Here is a 21,970-nt window from a genome sequence, read left to right as displayed (position 1 = left end):
TCTTGATATATATAGTCCTTTTTTCTCATTATTCTATAAAACCCCATCAACTTCTCATCAGCAAATAGATACTGGTAAAATGCGGAAAGTCGTCCAATATTGACAAATAGTTCCGTTCATCATTTATTATCATTTCATTAACATGTCCCCAGATGTGAGCATAAATCAACTTACCAATTCGGTAATATTTTCTGTTGAAAAGTTTTATCCCTGCCTTAGGGTATTTGAAAGTTGCACACTTACTCTGTTTAAATGTTTATTACTTGGTTCAGTTTGAAACTAAACACAAATAGATTCTCACACTCTCCACTAGTCACTGGTTCTGGTTTCATTATTATTGTTGCAACTTGTTGTTGTGAATATAATATAACTGATAAGAGGTTATATGGAAGTTTCTCCTTTTATATTGCATTCCATTCCCGTTTTTGCACAGAAAACCTGTAAGACACGTTCTTTCTTGACAAATATGTTCGTTCCATTGACAATGTTAATCGGTACTGATTTATATTTTCAAACTGAATCATAAACTTAATCACATCACCTCAAAGTATGTGTCGTGGCTTGCTTCAGTATCTGGAAAAAAATTAACACAATAACTTTTATTTGTTTTCTTTCCACTATTGCAGACAAAGCAATAAATGACACTTCCTTATCTTATTTTGTCTCAACTAAATTACCGCCTCGTGTTTAGTAGAGATTTTATCATTTGACTTAATATCTTAGCGTTCATAATATATTCAATGTGCTTATCTGTGACATACGCTTTGATTACAGACCGGAGCTTGGCATCACGTATGACAGCTGTCTTATCCTTCACAGGAATTTCTTCCAGATACACCACATCAAGGACTCCTCCTTCAATAAATTCTTCAGTCTAAATTTCCATGTGGAACAATTTGATCCACTCAATTGCGGGTTCGGTGTCATCGTAGCCATTTCATTATCGGAATCTGTACAATACTTTATGAGTATCGCGGAAAAGTAGCTTAACTATAGCCCTTTATACAAACATAGATTGAGTCCGTCAACTTATAGTAATTTCTATTCAAAATTATATACAAAGGCTACAGTAAAACATTTATTCAAGAAAAACATTCAACAAACTTGTTTTCCTAATATGAGAAGACTAACTTCACTACACTAGCGCTCTCTAAGACTAAGCCCGCATGTGCATAATCCTATGGGCACCAAATACAAAATGAACTCCACATTTACAATGTTACAAAATAAATACAAGAAACATAAACATAATGTTGTTATTACTTTCACAGAAGTTCGACCAGTATTTCATTCAATAAATGGTATAAAATTAGAATATCTCGAGAAGGCCGTAAAGGTATGTTGCAAATAGATAATTCAACAGTGATTCGTGGATATTCTGGTATACCATTAACAGAATTGAATTTAGATACTCCCTTATATATTGGTTCATTACCGTAAGTATACAGAACGATATGGATATTTAGCATATTAATAACTTTCTGTTCCAGTAATTGGAAACAAATACATAGACTTTCTGGAGCTTCAAAAGGCTTCAAAGGTGTTATTCAAAGAATTACATTCAATGGACTTCCTTTGCCAATTTCCAAACTTTTCCCAGATTGCGTAACAGTAATATCTCATAACAATTCAAGCTGTAGTTCTAATATTGGATTTTACGATGGAGCGCCCTGTCCAATGATTGAAAATCCATGTTTCAATAATGGTATTTGCATACCCAATATGGATAACTATACCTGCCGTTGTACTGGAAATTACAAAGGAAAATATTGTGAAACAAGTAAGCATCATCTTTACATTTAACTAATAGTGATAACATATTATATAGACGCAAATATAAAATGCAGTGAAAAACACTTCTAACATTCTTCTACAACAATTAATCTTCTTTGGTGGCTTTAATATAACCAAATTTTAAATATGCTCACAAAAGTAATTCAATTTATGAATCTGTGAATATATGGAAATTTAAAAGGTATGAAGGTACTTAAGCAAGATACTGCCAGTCTAGTTACATATCCCAGAAGTTTTTTTATACGTACTCTAGTTGAAACAGCTATCCAAACAAAAGGCTCAAATGTTAAGAATGGTTTTCAATCACCTATCAAATTAAACTACATGAGAACCAAATGAGCCATAATGGGTCTTCTGGCATTCATGAATGAGAAATATAATTAACTCACAACCTTTGTTTAAAAACATTATGAAATAAACTTCTCTTTGTGTTTTATTTTGAATTCAGAATCCCCTTCACTTTGACGTTACAATGTAAAGTTGTAATATGTTATAAAGGGCATCTGAAAAGTTATAGCCAATTGTGAACGAAAATCATAGCAAGTTTAACGTATAATTATTTGATCTTATCGAAAACCGAATATACTCATTACAATTTTTTTCAATCTCTTTAGATAGACTATCCCAAATTTTATATCCCCACTATCAACTGCAGTCAATGTAGTTAATGGTTTTCGAAATATTTTAAATTGTATTGAGGAAAACTGTAATTTCGCGAATAAAATTAATCACTTTTTTCTTTACTTCATTTACTAATCACACTTATTCAATGAAACACACAAAACTAAAAAAGATAAATAAGTTAATTGTGATTTAGAGTTACTCTAATTATCTTGTGTAAAGTATTTGAAATGAGCCTCCTAAACATGCTTCAAGACGATTTTCGATTAATCTACTTACGTGGACATTTGTTATACGCTCGGATCTTTCATATTCGACTGGTCCCTCTCTACCTATTTTATTTCATTATTTATATTTTTTTTAATGAAATTGGTTATTAATTCATCATGAATAAGTCCATGGCAATGAGCGGTAGATACGTCATGTAAACACCATAACTGTCAACGAATTTGAGTGGCACGTTCTCAAGTAAATCTTATTATAAATTCTTATTTATCCAATATCCCTATAATACCTATCATCCCTTCTTTTTCATAATTCATTGTTGATAGCTATAAAACAATCATAATCCAAAACGAAAATATAATATGTATTGTCAGTGTGTGACATATCAATCATCATAAAAGCTCATTGCGCACTCATCGTTTTAAAATAATTGTGATTAGTAGAATAAATCAACAAAAATAAAAAATAAAAATGAAAAATTATAGATTCATCTAACTGCTAGTTGTAGAGATATCGTCAAAACTATCAAGTTTTAAAAAGGAAATATTAAGAATAAATTAAACTATAGTAGCTGTAGTTCACAGTGAGGAGATAAAATGCAGGATGGTCTATTAAAAGTATCGAGGAAAATTTGAAATTAGTTTTTAACACTCTACTGTAGTACAGTATTACAAAAGCCCTTGTATCTTTGTAAATAATTTTAGAATTTAAAATTAACAGCTGGTTAGTAGATTTATAAATAATTTTTTCAAATCTTGTTTCATATCATTGGATATCATTTGATTGAACAAATACAGAATTAAATGAAAACTTCTAGAACTAACTGTTAAGTAAACCATAATAGAAATTTTATTACCAAAACTCTGTTTTTACTATTCAAATACTGACCAATACCTTTCTTCAGTGACCATTCAGTGGTTTCATTTGATACATTTCATTTTATGTAACACTGTTACTTATATTAAGTCTGATAAGTCAAATTAATGGAAGAACTTATATAGATTATCAATACTATTTATTGTTGTTACCGGATGGATCAATAACTTTTTAGTTTACGTTTAACGAATTTATTTCATGTAACACTGTTACTTATATGAAGTCTGAAAAGTCAAATTAATGGAAGGACTTATATAGATTATCAATACTATTTATTGTTGTTACCGGATGGATCAATAACTTTTTAGTTTATGTTTAACGAATTTAATGGTTTTCCGCTTTTTTCAGTTAATGATGAAACCTTGTCTTTGAAATTCAACGGTGCTACTTATCTTCAATATAGAAACAGAGGTTATAAAAGGTAAGATCTAATTCTAACGACAATTTTTTGAATTTCTACCGTATTTGTAAAATTTGTGGTTCATGGTATACCTAGTTTACTTATTACTAATATAACTAACACAAATCTTACTAATAGCGAAAATATAACGAATTTCACTGACAACAATGATAAACCCCACAACAAAACTGTGGAAGATGATGATTTCGATGATGGCAACAATTTATTTGATAAAGAAAACTATTATTATGATGCAGAAGACTTAGAAATTCTGTAAGTAACAACTAACACAATAAACCAGGAACTTACAGCATAAAGTATCTAAAAGTTATACAAACAAATAAAAAAAATTACTATTATAAATAACACTCTTATAGAAACTATACTGTTTACTAGGCGATCTATCTTATTATGAATGTAACTGTTTTTCACTATTGTGGAAGAGAATTTACTGCATGGTTGCATCCTCTTTTATTCTCTTCGAGAGCTATATTAAATAGCATTGTCGATATTGCATCTCCCTGTCTCATCCTTGTTTCCATGTCTATAATCTATATCAAACTTTCTATGGTTAGTACAATCACTTTTAATCTTTCTATTCTCATTTTTGTTAGTTTAATAAGTTTTATTGGCAATTTCATGTCTTTTTGTTCTCACTAGCCTTCTCCTATTTTTACTATTTTCAAAAGCGGTAAATAGTATATGTGGTATATGTTATGTTTACAGCATTTTTCCAAGTCTGAGTCATGGTGTGTATTGCGTCTCCGATGGATATCCCTCTTCTAAAGACCTGTTAGTATTCTTCGAGTCTCTTACCATTGTGATTAATATTTTGTATGTGGTGTTTAAAAGCTTGGTTCCTCTTCAGTTGCTACATTATGGTCTATCCAACTTTTTAAATATTGGAATAAATTTTCTTAACTTCCATTCCTCTGACATTGACTCTAGTTCCCATATTTCTTCAATAAGTTCGTAGATCTTTTCCATTAGCAACAAAAAACAATTAATCTTTAAACAAAAGTGGAATGAATCAAGTTTGCATACAAGAAAAAACAATTAACATCCCTACCTTTATTATTTAGTTTTATTCCATGAATTAATTAATAAATTATAATATCCACTTTTATACAAATAATAATTTTTTCATAAGTACAATATTCCATTTCTATTTCACATAATATAGTTGTGAACGATATTTTTTTAGAAGGAAACCAGAACGAGGTAACAGATATGAAATAAAAATACGCACATTTATGTCTGATGGTTTAATTTTATGGAGAAGCAAAAATAGAAATCAGCTTCAAAAACTACATATCAATTGCTGTAGTAGATGGATATCCAGAGCTTAGTTTTAATTTGGATCATGATGAACCATTTTGGGCAATAAGGTAAATTAAAAGGAAAAATAAAGATAATCACAAAATAACCACTACTTTTTTGTGAAGTTGTCACAATAAACTACCAATCTATTTTAATATATACATTCCAAGCTTTCGAATCTATGTATTATGGTCTTAGGTATTGAATTAAAAAGAGCATTGTACTCGAATATAAAAAATAATTTTATAAAATGAAGAAATGTTGGATTTTTTAAAGAAGAAATGAAAATAAAAATTCCGATAGTTAATTGTACTAATTTTTTCACTTATGTTTCTTTTATTTTGTGTGCCTTGTTCCTGTTCCATTTATTTATTGCATTGATTTATTGTATACTATAAATATCTTACATTTGATGTATTTTCATTTTCTTGCTTTGTCAAAGCAAATTTGAGGGAAAGTCTCCTTACTAAATTTTATGTACTCATAAAGTTCAGGGAATTTTTCCAATAATCAAGTCATAAACAATAAATTTAAAAAAGGTGAAACAAAAAAATAATAGTAAATATTTTCATGTTCGAGTATTTCTAAAAGGAAAAAAATAAAAATAGGCATTCAGTAACATTATAAAATATTTTCAGGTCCAGAACTAAGGTAGATGATGGCCAGTGGCATTCAATCCAAGTAAGAAGAAGAAAACGAATGGGCTTCATTTCTGTTGATGGATATGATATAAATAAAGGAGTAGCTAAAGCTGGAGCTATATCTCTGAGAACTAATTCGAAACTATGGTTGGGTCAGTATATATGGATAAGAGTATGATTTCTAACAGTACCTATTCATCTAAAATTTTGATTTAACCTTTATACAAACTTGAAGTTTTAAAATTATTCTGACAATTTCGTATTAACAATAATAGTAAAAAAATTTTTTGTGTGATATGATCTGAAAGTATGATTAATGATGAAAATAATCATTATTTATAATTTCAGGTGGCTCTTCAGTACTACCAGATGGTCTTCCAACCTCATATTACAAAGGATTTGATGGCTGCATCCAAAAAGTTCTAATCCACGGCAAACCTCTAGACTTATTAGCAGATAATGATATAAGTAAATTTAATTTTTGCCATGGTAATGAAATATAGATATAATCTCAAACATCTTTTTACAAAGTCTTTGTATAACTAAAGATTTCAAACTATGAGACTGATATTTTACTATTATTTCTGAAATATTGACTTCAACTCACTGAAAAAGGTTGCGCAAAAGTAAAATATACAGAAAAGCTTTGAAAATCATCCCAGTACCAACAATTAAATGAGCCTTGAGTTTTTTTTTGTATATTTTACCATATAAATGTATACAATCGATTATTTATTAGATAAATTGATAGATCAATAATCATTTCATAAAAAGAATCAATGTACTATTGTTCAAAAATTAATTACAATCGATTTATTATTCCTACCATATTATATTACTTATATTACAAATACTTATTGTGCTATCTCCAAAGTGATTTCTTTCATTAAGAATATTTCTCCAAATTTTTTAAATCCAATCCTGGAAAGATTTTTTGAATTTCTCATAATACCATAATTTGTTCGTTAGTTTTGGATTCTTGATCCTCTTTTATAAAATTTCTCGGGCGGACTCTACTCTTAATGGAAGTCCCATTTTCGTTTTCTTTTTATATTTCTTGCATTGGGAGACCAAATTTACTTCACTGGTATCAAATCTAAGTGCCAATTCAGTTTTTTAATTATTCTTATCAGTGTATTTATCCTGGAATATAGATCATGTTAGCTGATCTAAGTGTCAATAACCAAACCATTGTATTGTTCTACAATTTCACACAGACCAAAGTTATAAAAATTATTCTAAACATCACCAGACCTTAGTTACGTAGCAAGAAAAATAATCTGTTTTTTTAAGTAATACTAGTTAAATTGTAGTTTTCCGTATTCCACATTCATTCTGTTCTAGAATCGGAACAACTTTTTCCATGTGGTAGGTAGGTTTTGTCGATTTGATAACTGACATACCTGTAACTACAAATATTTTCAGTAAGATGGCGTTTATGTATAAGTTACATAAAATGGTGTTTTATTCCAATAATATAATTCAGAAACACTGTGAGTGAAGATCTTTACTGAATGTGTTAATAAAACAAATTAGTAGATATAAGTTTGTAACAATGATACGTATTTATATTTTCTAGTTTTTGATGGTATTATATATAACGTACAAATATTTTTCATGAAATCAAGTATTAACTCATCTTACAAACTGTAAAATACATGTTACGTTGTACATATTTAAAATTAAAGAATAGAATATAATTATGTAAGTTCCACTGTCCTGTTGCGATAAAAATTGAATATACAGCTACAGTTTTCAATCTTAGTACTCAGTAGTCCAGAACTGATGTATTTATATTTTATTTTCTTTTGAAGAATTGTGTAAAAATTATAGAATTCTTTCAAAATTTTACGATTGTATTTATAAAATTCCTCTTAAGAATATAACTACAAATAAGAGCTTTACTTGAAGTACCAAAAATGGGTTAATTTCTTCGCCTCATTAGTATCTCAGTCCACTTTCATATTCTATAACTAAGTACTCACTGATTTTCCTACTTTAACTAAACAACTGCTGACGTTTTCATTTGACTTTATTACTGAAGAATATTAGGACGATGGTAAATACTTCTTCATAACCACCTTAACATAATGATTAGTAAAATACATATTCAAAATCAAAGCAATACTTTCGGATATATGTCGTTAATGTTAATATTTTTTTATCGAAAACGTTTTTTTCCAAACACTACTTCAGATATTTCCAGGTTCACCTCTTTAAACCTGCCTGGAAGAAATATACTGAAAAGTATCTCCGTTTCCAGAATATCTGTAAAATCGAGTAAAAAGCCGAATAAAATAAAAACCATAGAGAAGAAAAATACAAAACACTGAATACCAGAAATTTTTAATAAGTTGGGAAAGACAAATATTTTCAAATCATCAATAGCTAACAAAGAATAAGAATTCGTAAAAAACAATAAAAAACACTTCGGAGATGATATAGTTGGGCATGCAGACCCAAAATATTAATTATTTTCCTTATGTACGAAATTATAGAATAACATAACTATAGACAATAACATCCATTAAATACCAAAAAGAATGTTATCAATGGAATTGGGATCAATTCCATTCTATTAACATTACTCAACATTTAAAATTAAATATTCTTTAAGTAAGGCCCTTGTGTGGTTGTAAATCATTTTTTTTATTTGAATATATTTTATCAAAATTACAGTTTACTGCATGCTTTATATCTAGTCCTTCTATTATTATTCACACTTTTGATAGTAAAACAAACTGAATTATGTTGGATACCAACAATGTCAGTATTTATATGAGCAAACCGATATTTTCAGTATTTCCTCAATTGATGTTTAGTATTATACTTTCCAAACTTCTACACATATTCAATAATGATTTTACTACTTTAAAACATGAGACGATACGAAAAATCCATCATATCTCCTAGTTTCTTTTGAATAATAGTAAGTTGATCTCTAATTTGATCAGAAAAAAAAGTGTCATTAAATGAAATCTAATTACAAAATATATTTAAATGTATTTTATATCATATGTTCATTTCTTTAGAAATCGTCTTTATTTAAGATCTCTATTTCTCTATTACTTTACAACCTATTTCGGTCTTTATTATCATAATATGACTTGATAGGACAATTATATTAATCAATAGATCACCTACAATATGAATACCAAAATAAAAATCCGCTCTAATGAGAAAAATTAATTTTCCCCTAGTTGTTACATTTCAAAAACTGTTTACCAGCTATCAACTAAATTATTCGTTGCATTGAAACTCATAAAATGAAACTATACATTTTACCAAATTATTCATATCTTTTTTTGTCATTGAGAACTTTTTTCTCGTTTAGCAGAATGTTCATAAATCATGTTTTTCAATACAAATTATGTAATAGTTCCAGCTAACAATCGCATTGACACTTTTTTGACAGCTTAAAAATACTATAAATTCCATACAAAAGTTCTAATAATCCTAATATTGAATAAGAACTTTTTCCAAGTTCAGTTCTTAAAGATTTCATTTTAATTTGGCGGTTCATTGAAAGATTCCAAGCCGCTGATAACTTCATTTGTTATATCTGTAAGAAACATCATTCCGTCTGTTGTTAAAATCCGTTATTATCGAAAATAGTGAAAAATTCTTCAACTCTGGAAGCGATAAAAATATTGGAACCAAAACGTTAACTTAGTAGTGATAAAATAATGTTTAATATGAAAAATTACATATTTTACTTTATTAAAATGGATGGTTTGCAAATCTGTGTCTTGCCTATCAAGCAACGAATATACTTTTGGCATACCGTTATGGGCGAGCTCACTTGCGGTCGAACCAGTTAGTGGGGTAGTGATGATGATATGCTATTCAATATCTACTACTTGCTTAGTAGTCAAATAGCTAGCAAATGGAAGCTACCTTTTGGTTTTTTGTTCTGTTGTTAGGTCCATCCCTCAGTAACCAGCTCGATGCACTGTCTAATCTCTCCCGAAAAACACCTTCGCATTAACTAAATACACTGACATTCTTTCAATTAGGAAAGACCAACAGTTGAGACAAATAAGTGCTAGTTCACAACTATACTTGCCTAGCTACCAGAAATCGACGTTGGGACAAAAAATAATCTGTGTTAGTTTCAAATCATTTAAGATGGAAGAATTTTTTTTCTATTTCCAATATCAAATTTATCTTGTTCTAGGTCTAGTTCCTCTAAAGTCTTCATTGGACCATACCCGGCATTTGTGGGAAGTTTCTCAGTAAATTTTTTCCTCTTATATATCTCAAGATTCAGATATTATGTATGACTATTCTTTTTTTTAATTATATCATTTGCAAATTTATCTGCGGTGAGGAAATATTTGTCAACTTATATTTTCAAGATATTATTATAAACATAATTTTTAGTGAATATTGATAAGAATTTATATCTCAAATAGTCATATGGAGTGTAACAATACTTTCTTATCAATATGATGTAAACTGGAAATTAAAATAACCGCACAAGCTCACTAATAACACTGTAGAATAATCAATTCCTTTCAAACTGACTTTGACAATATTATTGTCAGTTGTCGCCAACTGTGTTTAGTTTGGCGTCTGGCCGGCAGGGGGCGCTAGTTGTATGAAAATTAAACACAAATAGAATTTTTATTTAGTTCAACTTGCGGCCGCTAGGTAATTTCAGTTCGATTATTCCCCGCTAGATGGCGCTAGTTCGTGTTTTAGTTTGGTTAGCAGGGGGCACTAGTGCCTATAGAATCGTGTTGTAGTTTGGCGATTGGTCGACAGAGGGCAAGGGTGCCTATATAATCGTGTTTAAATTGGCATTTGGCCAGGGGTGGCGCTAGTGTCTATTGAATCGAGCTTAGTTTGGCGTCTGGCCGGCAGGGGGTGCTAGTGTCTTTAGAATCGTGTTTAATATGGCGTTTGGCCGGCAGGGGGCGCTAGTTTGTATAGAAATTGAACACAAATAGAGTTTTTATTCACTTCAAGTAGCGGCAACTATTTCTGTTTAATTTCTATACACATACATGTATAGAAATTGAACACAAATAGAATTTTTATTCAGTTCACCTTGCGGCCGCAAGGTTCTTTCAGTTCGACTATTTATCGCTAGATGGCGCTAGTTCGTGTTTTAGTCTGGCGTCTGGTCGGCAGGAGCTGCTAGTGTCTAAAGAATCGTGTTTTAGTTTGGCGATTGGTCGACAGAGGGCGATAGTGTATATAGAATCGTTTTTTATTTGGCGTTTGGCCGGCGGGGTAGCTAGCGTCTATAGAATATTGTTTAGTTTGGTATCTGGCCGGCAGGGGGCGCTAGTGTCTATAGTATCGTGTTTAATTTGGCATCTGGCCGGCAGGGGCCGTTAGTGTGTATAGAAATCAAACACAAATAGAATTTTTAATTAGTTCAACCAGCGGTAACTATTTGTATTTAATTTCTATAGACACTAGCGCCGTCTGCAGCCAAACGTCAAACTTAAACACGAACTAGTGGCCTCAAGCGAGGAATAGTCGAATGGAAAGTACCTAGCGGCCGCAAGTTGAGCTGAGTAAAAATACTATTGTGCTCAATTTGTCTATATAATCGTGTTTAGTTTGGCATCTGGCCGCAGGGGGCGATAGTCTTTATAGAAAATAAACACAAATAGTATTTTTATTTAGTTCAATTTGCGGCCGCTAGGTACTTTCACTTCTACTATTCCTCGCCAGATGGCGCTTGTTGGTGTTTTAGTTTGGCGATTGGTGGACAGAGGGCGATAGTGTCTATAGAATCGTGTTTAGTTTGGCGTCTGGTCGGCAGGGGTACTAGTGTCTATAGAATCGTGTTTAATATGGCGTTTGGCTGGTAGGAGTTGCTAGTGTCTATAGAATCCTTTTAAGTTTGCTGTCTGGCCGACAGGGGGCGCTAGTTTGTATAGAAATTGAACACAAATGGAATTTTTATTCAGTTCAACTTGCGGCTGCTAGGTACTTACCGTTCGATTATTTCAAACTAGATGTCACTAGTTCGTGCTTTAGTTTGGCGTTTGGTCGGCAGAGGACGCTAGTCTATTGAATTGTGTTTAATTTGGCGTCTGGCCTGCAGAGGCCGCTAGTGTGTATAGAGATTAAACACTAATAGAGATTTTATTTAGTCCAACTTGCGGCTGCTTTGTACTTTCCGTTCGACTATTCCACGCTAGATGGCGCTAGTTCGTGCTTTAGTTTGGCGCTTGGTCGGCAGAGGACGCTTGTCTATAGAATCGTGTTAAGTTTGGCGTCTGGCCGACAGGTGGCGCTAGTGTCTATATAATCGTGTATTAGTTGTGCGAATGGGCGACAAAGGGCGATAGTGTCTATAGAATCGTGTTTAATTTGGCGTTTGGCCAGCGGATGGGGCTAGTTTCTATGGCATCGAGTTTAGTTTGGCGTGTGGCCGGCAGGGGCGCCAGAACTATAGAATCGTGTTTAGTTTGGCGTATGACGACAGGGGGCGCTAGTGTCTATGGAATCCTGTTAAGTTTGGCGTTTGCCTATCAGGGGGCGCTACTGTCTATAGAATACTGTTTTAGGTTGGCGATTGGTCGACAGAGCGCGATAGTGCCTATAGAATCGTATTTAATTTGGCCTTTGGCCGGCGGGTGGCGCTAGTGTCTTTAGAATCGTGTTTAGTTTGGCGTCTGGCCGGCAGTGGGCGCTAGTGTCTTTAGAATCGTGTTTAGTTTGGCGTCTGGCCGGCAGTGGGCGCTAGTGTCTATAGCGCTACTTTGTATAAGAATTAAACATGAATAGAATTTTCATTTAGTTCAACTTTCGGTCGCTAGCTACTTTCAATTCGACTATTTCTTGCTAGATGGCGCAAGGTCGTGTTTTATTTGGTTAACAAAGGCCGATAGTGTCTATAGAATCGTGTTTAATTTGACTTCTGGCCGGCAGGGGCCGCTAGTGTCTATAGAATCCTGTTAAGTTTGGCGTCTGGCCGACAGGGGGCGCTAGTTTGTATAGAAATGAAACACAATTGGAACTTTTATTCAGTACAACTTACGACCGCTATGATCTTCCGGTCCGAGTATTTCTCGCTAGATGGCGCTAGTTCGTGTTTTAGTTCGGCGTTTGGCCGGCAGAGGGCGCTAGTGTCTATAGTATCGTGTTTTGTTTAGCATCTGGCCGCAGGGGGCCAAAGTGTTTATAGAAAATAAACACAAATAGTATTTTTATTTAGTTCAACTTGCGGCCGCTAGGTACTTTCACTTCTACTATTCCTCGCCAGACGGCACTAGTTCGTGGTCTAGTTTGGCGATTAGTGGACAATGGGCGCTGGTGTCTATAGAATCGTGTTTAGTTTGGCTTCTGACCGGCTGGGGTGCTAGTATCTATAGAATCGTGTTTAGTTTGGCGTCTGGATGGCAGGGGGCGCTAGTGTCTATAGTTTATTGTTTAATATCGCGTTTGGACGGCGGGAGGCGCTGGTGTCTATAGAATCTTATTTTGTTAGCCGTCTGGTCGGCAGTGGTGCTAGTGTCTATAGAATCGTGTTTGGGTTGACGTCTGGCGACATGGGGCACCAGTGTCTATAGAATCGTGTTTAATATGACCGGCAGAAGGCGCTAGTGTCTATAGAATCCTGTTAAGTTTGGCGTCTGGCCGATAAGAAGCGCTAGTTTGTATAGAAATTAATCACGAATAGAATTTTTATTCAGTTCAACTTGCGGCTGCTAGATTAGTTCGGATCGACTATTTCTCGCTAGATGGCGCTAGTTCGTATTTTAGTTTGAGGATTGGTTGACAGAGGGCGATAGTATCTACAGTATCGTCTTTAGTTTGGCGTCTGGTCGGCAAAGGACGCTAGTCTATAAAATCGTATTTAGTTTGGCGTCTGGCCGACAGGGGGCGCTAGTGTTAATAGAAATTAAACCCAAATAGAATTTTCATTTAGCTCAACTTCCGGCCGCTATGTACTTTCTGTTCAACTATTCCACGCTAGATATCGCTATTTCGTGCTCTAGTTTTGCATTTTATCGGCAGAGGACGCTAGTCTTCAGGATCGTGTTTAGTTAGGCGTCTGGCTGACAGGGGCCCTAGTGTCTATATTATCGTGTTTAGTTTGGCATCTGTTAGGTTGAGGGCGCTAGTGTTTTTAGAAATTAGACACAAATAGAATTTTTATTTAGTTCAACTCGCGGCCGCTATGTACTTTCCGTTCGACTATTCCACGCTAGATGTCGCTATTTCGTGCTTTAGGTTGGCGTTTGGTCGGCAGAAGACGCTTGTCTATGGGATCGTGTTTAGTTAGGCGTCTGACCGGCAGCGGGCGCAATTGTCTATGGAATTGTTTTGTAGTTTGGCGATTGGTCGACAGAGGGCATAGTGCCCATAGAATTGTGTTTAATTTGGACTTTAGCCGGCAAATGACGCTATTGTCTACATAATCGTGTTTTTGTTGTGTGAATGGGCGAGAGAGGGCGATACTTTCGGAAGAATCATTTTTAATTTGGAGTTTGGCCGGCGGGTGGGGCTAGTGTCTATGGAATCGAGTTTAGTGTGGCGTCTGGCCGGCAGGGGGCGCAAGTGTCTATTCAATCATGTTTAATTTGGCGTTTGTTCGACAGGAGGCGCGAGTGTCTATAGAATCGTGTTTAATTTGACGTTTGGCCGTCGGATGGGGCTAGTGTCTTCGGAATCGAGTTAAGTTTGGCGTGTGGCCGGCAGAGGACGTAAGTGTCTATAGAATCCTGTTTAATTTAGCGTTTGTTTGGCAGAGGGCTCTAGTATCTATAGAATTGTGTCTAGTTTGGCGATTGTCCGACAGGGGGTTCTAGTACTTATGGAGTTTAAACCCAAATAGAATTTTTATCTAGTTCAACTCGCGGCCGCTATGTACTTTCCGTTCGACTATTCGACACTAGATATGGCTAGTTCGTGCGTTAGTTTGGCGTCTGGTCGGCAGGGGTGCCAGTATCTATAGAATCGTGTTTGGGTTGGCGTCTGGCCGATAGGCGCTAGTTTCTATAGAAATACAAATATAGAAATACGAATATATATATATATATATATATATATATATATATATATATATATATATATATATATATATATATATTGTTATGATATTATAGTGTGTAATGTTTATTTTTATAAATTTTATTTTTAATAAAATCAGATTTTAATTTGGGCGCCATTAATAATTATTTGAATTTCTTTATTTTATTATGTTATTATTATTATTTTTATTCTCAGGGTATTATATTGTGAGGTCAAATTAAAAAATTTTATTGCGATAAATTGTTATAGTCATAAGGTCAGATTATAATAGTTTTAAGACCGGGTCTGTTCTTTATAATGAATAAAATATTCAAAATATACAATTTCTTAACTAGCTATTACAATTATTTTATTTTACAAACATTCATTCATTCATTCATACTCATAATTACATTCATAAAACTAAATTATATGGAAATGTGAACTCAAATATTATATACTAAAAGAAATACTTAAAACTTAATAGAACAGTACCTTAAGTGTTTTTTTTTTTTAAATTGGAAATTGTTACGGCCTTGCAGAATAAACAGATACTACGCTGTAGTTCCACTCCTGTTCTTTTCTTTTTCACAACTTCGTTATCTTGGAAATTGTCCCTTTGTGAGTATTCTCACTTATTTCACTTTATTTAATTGTTTTCACTGATTTCTTATTACTACACTTATACAATTATTAATTATCAATCCTTTGAATATTTTATGCCTTTTATATCAAGATTTTAATTTTTTTAAATTTCAATTGAAATTATTTTACTCTTTTTTCTCTTGCAAAAAAAAATTTCTCTCGTTGTTGATTCTCTTCTTCATTGTTTTTCTTTTTTTTTTTAAACAAACTTTTTTTTTTATTTTAACCAATGATATTTATTTTAAAAGTTAGTTACTAAATTGTCATTTCTAAATTTTTAAATTATTGTGACTTTATTCAAATAATATTATTCTATAATTTCTTTGTTGTATTTATTTCATTCCTATGTTATTAATTTTATCATTGCAGTTGTCAAAATTTTTATATTTTATCATTTATAACCTTAAAATTTGTGTTGGTATGTCACACAAATTTTTGAAGTTGGTGCTCCTGTTTTTATCTGTCAATTCATGGATTAAATTCTTTGATTATACAGGATTTGTCAAAATTAAATAATAATTTAGAATATAGTATTGGCCAAAACTTAATATAAAGAATGTTATTTATTTTATTGTGATAAACTGCTCTAAGTAACCGAATAACAGAACTGAACTTATTGCTTTATTTATATCTTATTATTATTTAATAATTTATTTTGGATATATTCATACCATAACAACATTCCCAAAATTTGTTTTCTTGATTTATTTTATTTATATAAGAAATAAGAAAACCAAATTTTAATTCTTCTTTATAAGTTGTTCTCAGTTATTGTCTTTTATTCCAATAATTATTTTGTGATAAATTCCCAGTTATAATTTTTTTAGTATTAATGAAATATCAATAAATGTATCAGTCATGTCCTTTCGTTTTATGTATAAAATCTATATAACTGATTAACATGGAAGATTCATCTTATTCTCTCACTAATGGGATCTTTCAAAATGTAACTGTTGATTCCTTCCTCATTACTAATAACGTAAGGTCCTTCAAATAGCAATTGTAGTTTTGCACATTTATTATCTCTTCTATTTGGTACCAGTAATGCTTTCAAAATTACTAGATCTCCTTTCATAAATGTTACTCTTCTTTTTATTTCTTTTGATTTTCTTTTAACAAATTTTTCTCCAGCTCTTTTTAATACCACAACAATAGGATTAATGTATTGTGAGTTGCTTCTTTCTATTATTTTATTTTCCAATAGTTCTTTTATGCATTTTCTCACTTGATCTTTATACTTGTATGGAATAGGATAAGTTTTAGCTTTGAAATTCTTAATATCTTCATTGACTTCTATTTTATGTACATAATCTTTCGCAATTCTATTTTCCTTTGAAAATAAATTATTATATTTATTCATTAACATTTTTATTTCTTCTTTTCTGTCCTCTGGACAATCCATTATAACTTCATCTTCCCCTTCTTCTTCATCATCATAATTTTTATTGAATTCTTCCTTGTACATATTATTAACTACTTTACCTTCTTCCTTCAAAGCTATTATTTCAAAGTTAATCCATGTTCCATCCAATTTTAATCTTCTTTCTTCAATATCTATTATGGCTTTATGTTTTTCTAGCTCATCATATCCTTTTATTATTTCTGTCTCAATATCTGGAGCAATTAATACTTGTAAATTAAATTCTTTTCCCTTAATATTAGCGTTTATATTTATTAATCTATTAATTTCACATATTTTCTTTGAATTAGCACCTATTAAATTTATTTTTGGGATTTTAATAATTTTATTTGTAGGAATATTTAATTTATCAACAAAATTTTTATTAATCATTGATGCTTCTGATCCAGTATCAATAAGTAATTTAGCTTCTAAATTGTTAATTAGCCCATTTATAATAATTAAACTATTATTCCCATCTGTGTCTATATTTTTATTTATTTTTATAAATTCATTTGGATTTTCATATTTACAAATATATAGATTTTGTTTATTTGATGTGTGCGTATTTAAAAATTTTCATTGTCATTTATTTGTTCAGTTGTCTGTCTTGTATTTTCCCTATATATTTGTGCTGTATGTAATCTTGTCTCATTTATGTTTGTTACATCATCATCTCTGCTTTCTGATCTATTTCTTCTATCTTGATTGATTCTTTGAAAATTTACTCTTCTTGTCTCTTGATCTCCATTTCCTCTTTGCATATTTCCTTCAGAATTTCTACTCTCCAGTCCTCTATATTGTCTATTGTTCCTGTCATTATAATTATTTTGTCTGTATGAATCATTGTTGTTTCTATTGTTAGTATTAGTATTGTAGTTTCTGTTATTGTAATTATTGTTATTATAATTATTGTTATTATTAATTTGTGCATTATTATTATAATTTCTATTATTATTAAATCTAATATTTGTCCAATTGTTACTTTTGATTGTTGTTTCTCTGATTATTTTCATTGTTTCTATAATTTGTTCTTATATTTTGTTGTGAATTTTCATGTCTGATCAAATTTCTCTCTACTCTTTGTAGATACATAGATAATTGATCCAATTTTCTTATATTTTGTATTGCAATGGTCTTAGCCAATTCTGCCTTGAAATGCCTTTGCTATGAACATAACGATTTCCTCCTCAGGGATTGGTGGTTCCAGATATTGTGTCATCGCATGTAGTTGGATTGCATAATTGTTTAAATTATGGCTTCTATTTTCATCAAACTTTCCGAAATATAATTGTTCCCTGATGGTTGATTGAGTATTTTCCCCCCAGAAATATTGTAAAAATGCCGTTTCAAAATCTTGAAATTCCGACATATCTTTTTCCCTGGCAGAAAACCATACTAACGCATGATTTTCTAAATGATCTCTTATTATTTCCTTTATGTCTTCAATATTATTTATTCCTCTTATTCGATTTTTCAAAATTCTTATGAATATTTTTGGATGCAGTTTTTTAATATTTCCGTCAAATTTTTGACTAGTTGCTCCATAAATTGTTTTTACTCCTCCAACATATTCCATACTCATTCCTTTTTTCTCAATTTGTTCTATTTTTCCTTGTATGTTCTTTATTTCCATTTTAAATTCATTTTCATTTTTCTTAATATTTTCCATTTCTCTAGATTGTATTTCTTCCACTTCCATTAATCTTCCTAACATTTCATCTCGAATTTCTTGTTTTGTCTCTTGTATTTTGTTTTCGGCATAGCTTCTTACTTCTTCCAATTGTTTTCTCATATCTTCTATTTTCTTTTCCATTCTTTGACTATTTGTATTCATTTCTCGTTTTATTTCTTCTTTAGATTCATCCATTTTTTTTATCATAATCTGGAACATACTCATTATATCCATCCTCTCTTTCTTTTTCTGTGAATTTTCTGCTGTTTGATTTTCTATCATTTCTTCTGTTTCAGTTCTCTCTGTTTCTTCATTATGGTCTTGTTCCATATAATGTACTTGAAAATCACCCATTCCATGTCTCCTTTCTTCTTCATCTGATTCTCCTTCTGCTCTTATTTGTTTCCCATCTCTGAGTGTCATTCCTTTTTCCATTTTTCTTGTTTAAATTTGTTATTACTGTAAACTCTTCAATGCCAAATTTTGTTATGTCCAATTTTTTTTTATGCCCAATTTTTATATATGCCCCACGTTGGGCGCCAAATTGTTATGGTATTATAGTGTGTAATGTTTATTTTTATAAATTTTATTTTAAATAAAATCAGATTTTAATTTGGGCGCCATTAATAATTATTTGAATTTCTTTATTTTATTATGTTATTATTATTATTTTTATTCTCAGGGTATTATATTGTGAGGTCAAATTAAAAAATTTTATTGCGATAAATTGTTATAGTCATAAGGTCAGATTATAATAGTTTTAAGACCGGGTCTGTTCTTTATAATGAATAAAATATTCAAAATATACAATTTCTTAACTAGCTATTACAATTATTTTATTTTACAAACATTCATTCATTCATTCATACTCATAATTACATTCATAAAACTAAATTATATGGAAATGTGAACTCAAATATTATATACTAAAAGAAATACTTAAAACTTAATAGAACAGTACCTTAAGTGTTTTTTTTTTTAAATTGGAAATTGTTACGGCCTTGCAGAATAAACAGATACTACGCTGTAGTTCCACTCCTGTTCTTTTCTTTTTCACAACTTCGTTATCTTGGAAATTGTCCCTTTGTGAGTATTCTCACTTATTTCACTTTATTTAATTGTTTTCACTGATTTCTTATTACTACACTTATACAATTATTAATTATCAATCCTTTGAATATTTTATGCCTTTTATATCAAGATTTTAATTTTTTTAAATTTCAATTGAAATTATTTTACTCTTTTTTCTCTTGCAAAAAAAAATTTCTCTCGTTGTTGATTCTCTTCTTCATTGTTTTTCTTTTTTTTTTAAACAAACTTTTTTTTTTATTTTAACAAATGATATTTATTTTAAAAGTTAGTTACTAAATTGTCATTTCTAAATTTTTAAATTATTGTGACTTTATTCAAATAATATTATTCTATAATTTCTTTGTTGTATTTATTTCATTCCTATGTTATTAATTTTATCATTGCAGTTGTCAAAATTTTTATATTTTATCATTTATAACCTTAAAATTTGTGTTGGTATGTCACACAAATTTTTGAAGTTGGTGCTCCTGTTTTTATCTGTCAATTTATGGATTAAATTCTTTGATTATACAGGATTTGTCAAAATTAAATAATAATTTAGAATATAGTGTTGGCCAAAACTTAATATAAAGAATGTTATTTATTTTATTGTGATAAACTGCTCTAAGTAACCGAATAACAGAATTGAACTTATTGCTTTATTTATATCTTATTATTATTTAATAATTTATTTTGGATATATTCATACCATAACAATATATATATATATATATATATATATATATATATATATATATATATATATATATATATATATATATATGTATACATAACAATATATATATATATATATATATATATATATATATATATATATATATATAGTTCGTGCGTTAGTTTGGCGTCTGGCCGGCAGAGGACGCAAGTGTCTATAGAATCGTGTTTAATTTAGCGTTTGTTCGGCAGAGGGCTCTAGTATCTATAGAATCGTCTCTAGTTTGGCGCCTGTCCGACAGGGGCTGCTAGTTTTTATGGAAATTAAACACAAATAGAATTTTTAATTAGTCCAACTTGCGGCCGCTAGGTACTTTTGATTGGACTCTGGCCGACAGGGGCCGCTAGTGTCTATAGAAATTAAACACAAATAGAATTCTTATTCAGTTCAACTTGCGGCCGCTAGGTTACTTCCGTTCGAATATTCCACGCTAGATGTCGCTAGTTCGTGCTTTAGTTTGGCGTTTGGTCGGCAGAGGACGCTAATCTATCGAATCGTGTTTAATTTGGTGTTTGGCCAACAGGTGGCCCTAGTGTCTAGAATATCCTGTTTGCTTTGGCGTCTGGCCGGCAGGGGCCACTAGTGTGTATAGAAATTGAACATATATAGAATTTTTATTCAGTTCAACTTGCGGCCGTTAGGTACTTTTGTTTGACGAATTACGTTACTGAACTTCGAGAAGGCGTTTTTAAAAACGAATTACACGTTGAGAAACGTTTATTCAATACATTGACAAAACAGAATCTAAATTTATTACAGGTTTACAATATTTATATGTTTTACAAAGCGCCTCGTCGGCGTTATACAATAAAGCTTAATAAGCAATGTTCATTGACGTAACTCCTCCGCCCTAAGAGAGAATTATGGGGATGGACCAGAATTCGGCATTAGAGGAAAATTTTTCAAAACATATTCTTCGCTTGTTGTCTCCCTTTCGGGTTGGTTCTTCTTTCTTCTTATCTAATTATTAGATATATAACGCAGGCTGTAACTATAAGATATAATAAAATTGAATAAAAACTTATACTTTGAAAATGAATGGGTAACGAGTTTATTTTCTCAGCTGACTTTTTATCTTCTTGAATAGCACTCATTACATTGTTCATTTCGTTAAGATCGATTGAATCCAAATGCACAGGTTTCAGGTTAGCACTCACTATCTGGAGTAAAATTTTTTGTATGAATATTTAATTTGGGTAAATCAATGTTTTTATATTTCGGCACTCTGGATTTAAAAGTTTTTAGATGAAAGCTGTTTATTAGAATGTCACATTCGTTGTTAAGTTCGATTAGATAACTACCATTCACAGGAAAGTTCGTAATATATTTGTTGCAGTTTTGTTTGACTATAACGCTATACGGGGTTATCACAATCCAATGGTCGGTTTCTAATTTCTGAATTTTGACTTCACTAATGGTAGACGGGATATCTCGGCAATTATGGGTAGATTGAGAGTATTTCAATAACTGGACTTCGCAAGGAGAGTTACTTGATATTGCTCTTCTTTGTAGTCCTCGGCAGATGAATTCTTCTTTAATTATTTCTTGACATTCAGAGTTCGTAGAGGCATAGTTTTGCTCATTTAAA

General features: G+C 31.3%; 1 protein-coding gene across 1 annotated transcript in view; it reads left to right on the top strand.

Moving 5' to 3' along the window:
* The window catches only part of LOC130902347 (uncharacterized), a 125,807-nt gene extending 119,147 nt beyond the window's left edge, over positions 1-6,660 (top strand). The window contains 8 exon segments of the mRNA XM_057814440.1: positions 1,272-1,436; positions 1,491-1,780; positions 3,865-3,937; positions 4,055-4,189; positions 5,121-5,264; positions 5,407-5,427; positions 5,875-6,029; positions 6,226-6,660. Of these exon segments, the coding sequence (XP_057670423.1) occupies positions 1,272-1,436; positions 1,491-1,780; positions 3,865-3,937; positions 4,055-4,189; positions 5,121-5,264; positions 5,407-5,427; positions 5,875-6,029; positions 6,226-6,380 (1,138 nt within the window). The 3' untranslated portion in view covers positions 6,381-6,660.
* The last annotated feature ends 15,310 nt before the right edge of the window (positions 6,661-21,970 follow it).

This window comes from Diorhabda carinulata, chromosome 1 (genome assembly GCF_026250575.1).
Source record: "Diorhabda carinulata isolate Delta chromosome 1, icDioCari1.1, whole genome shotgun sequence".
NCBI classification, from domain to species: domain Eukaryota; kingdom Metazoa; phylum Arthropoda; class Insecta; order Coleoptera; family Chrysomelidae; genus Diorhabda; species Diorhabda carinulata.
This window is presented reverse-complemented; position numbering and strand designations above follow the sequence as displayed.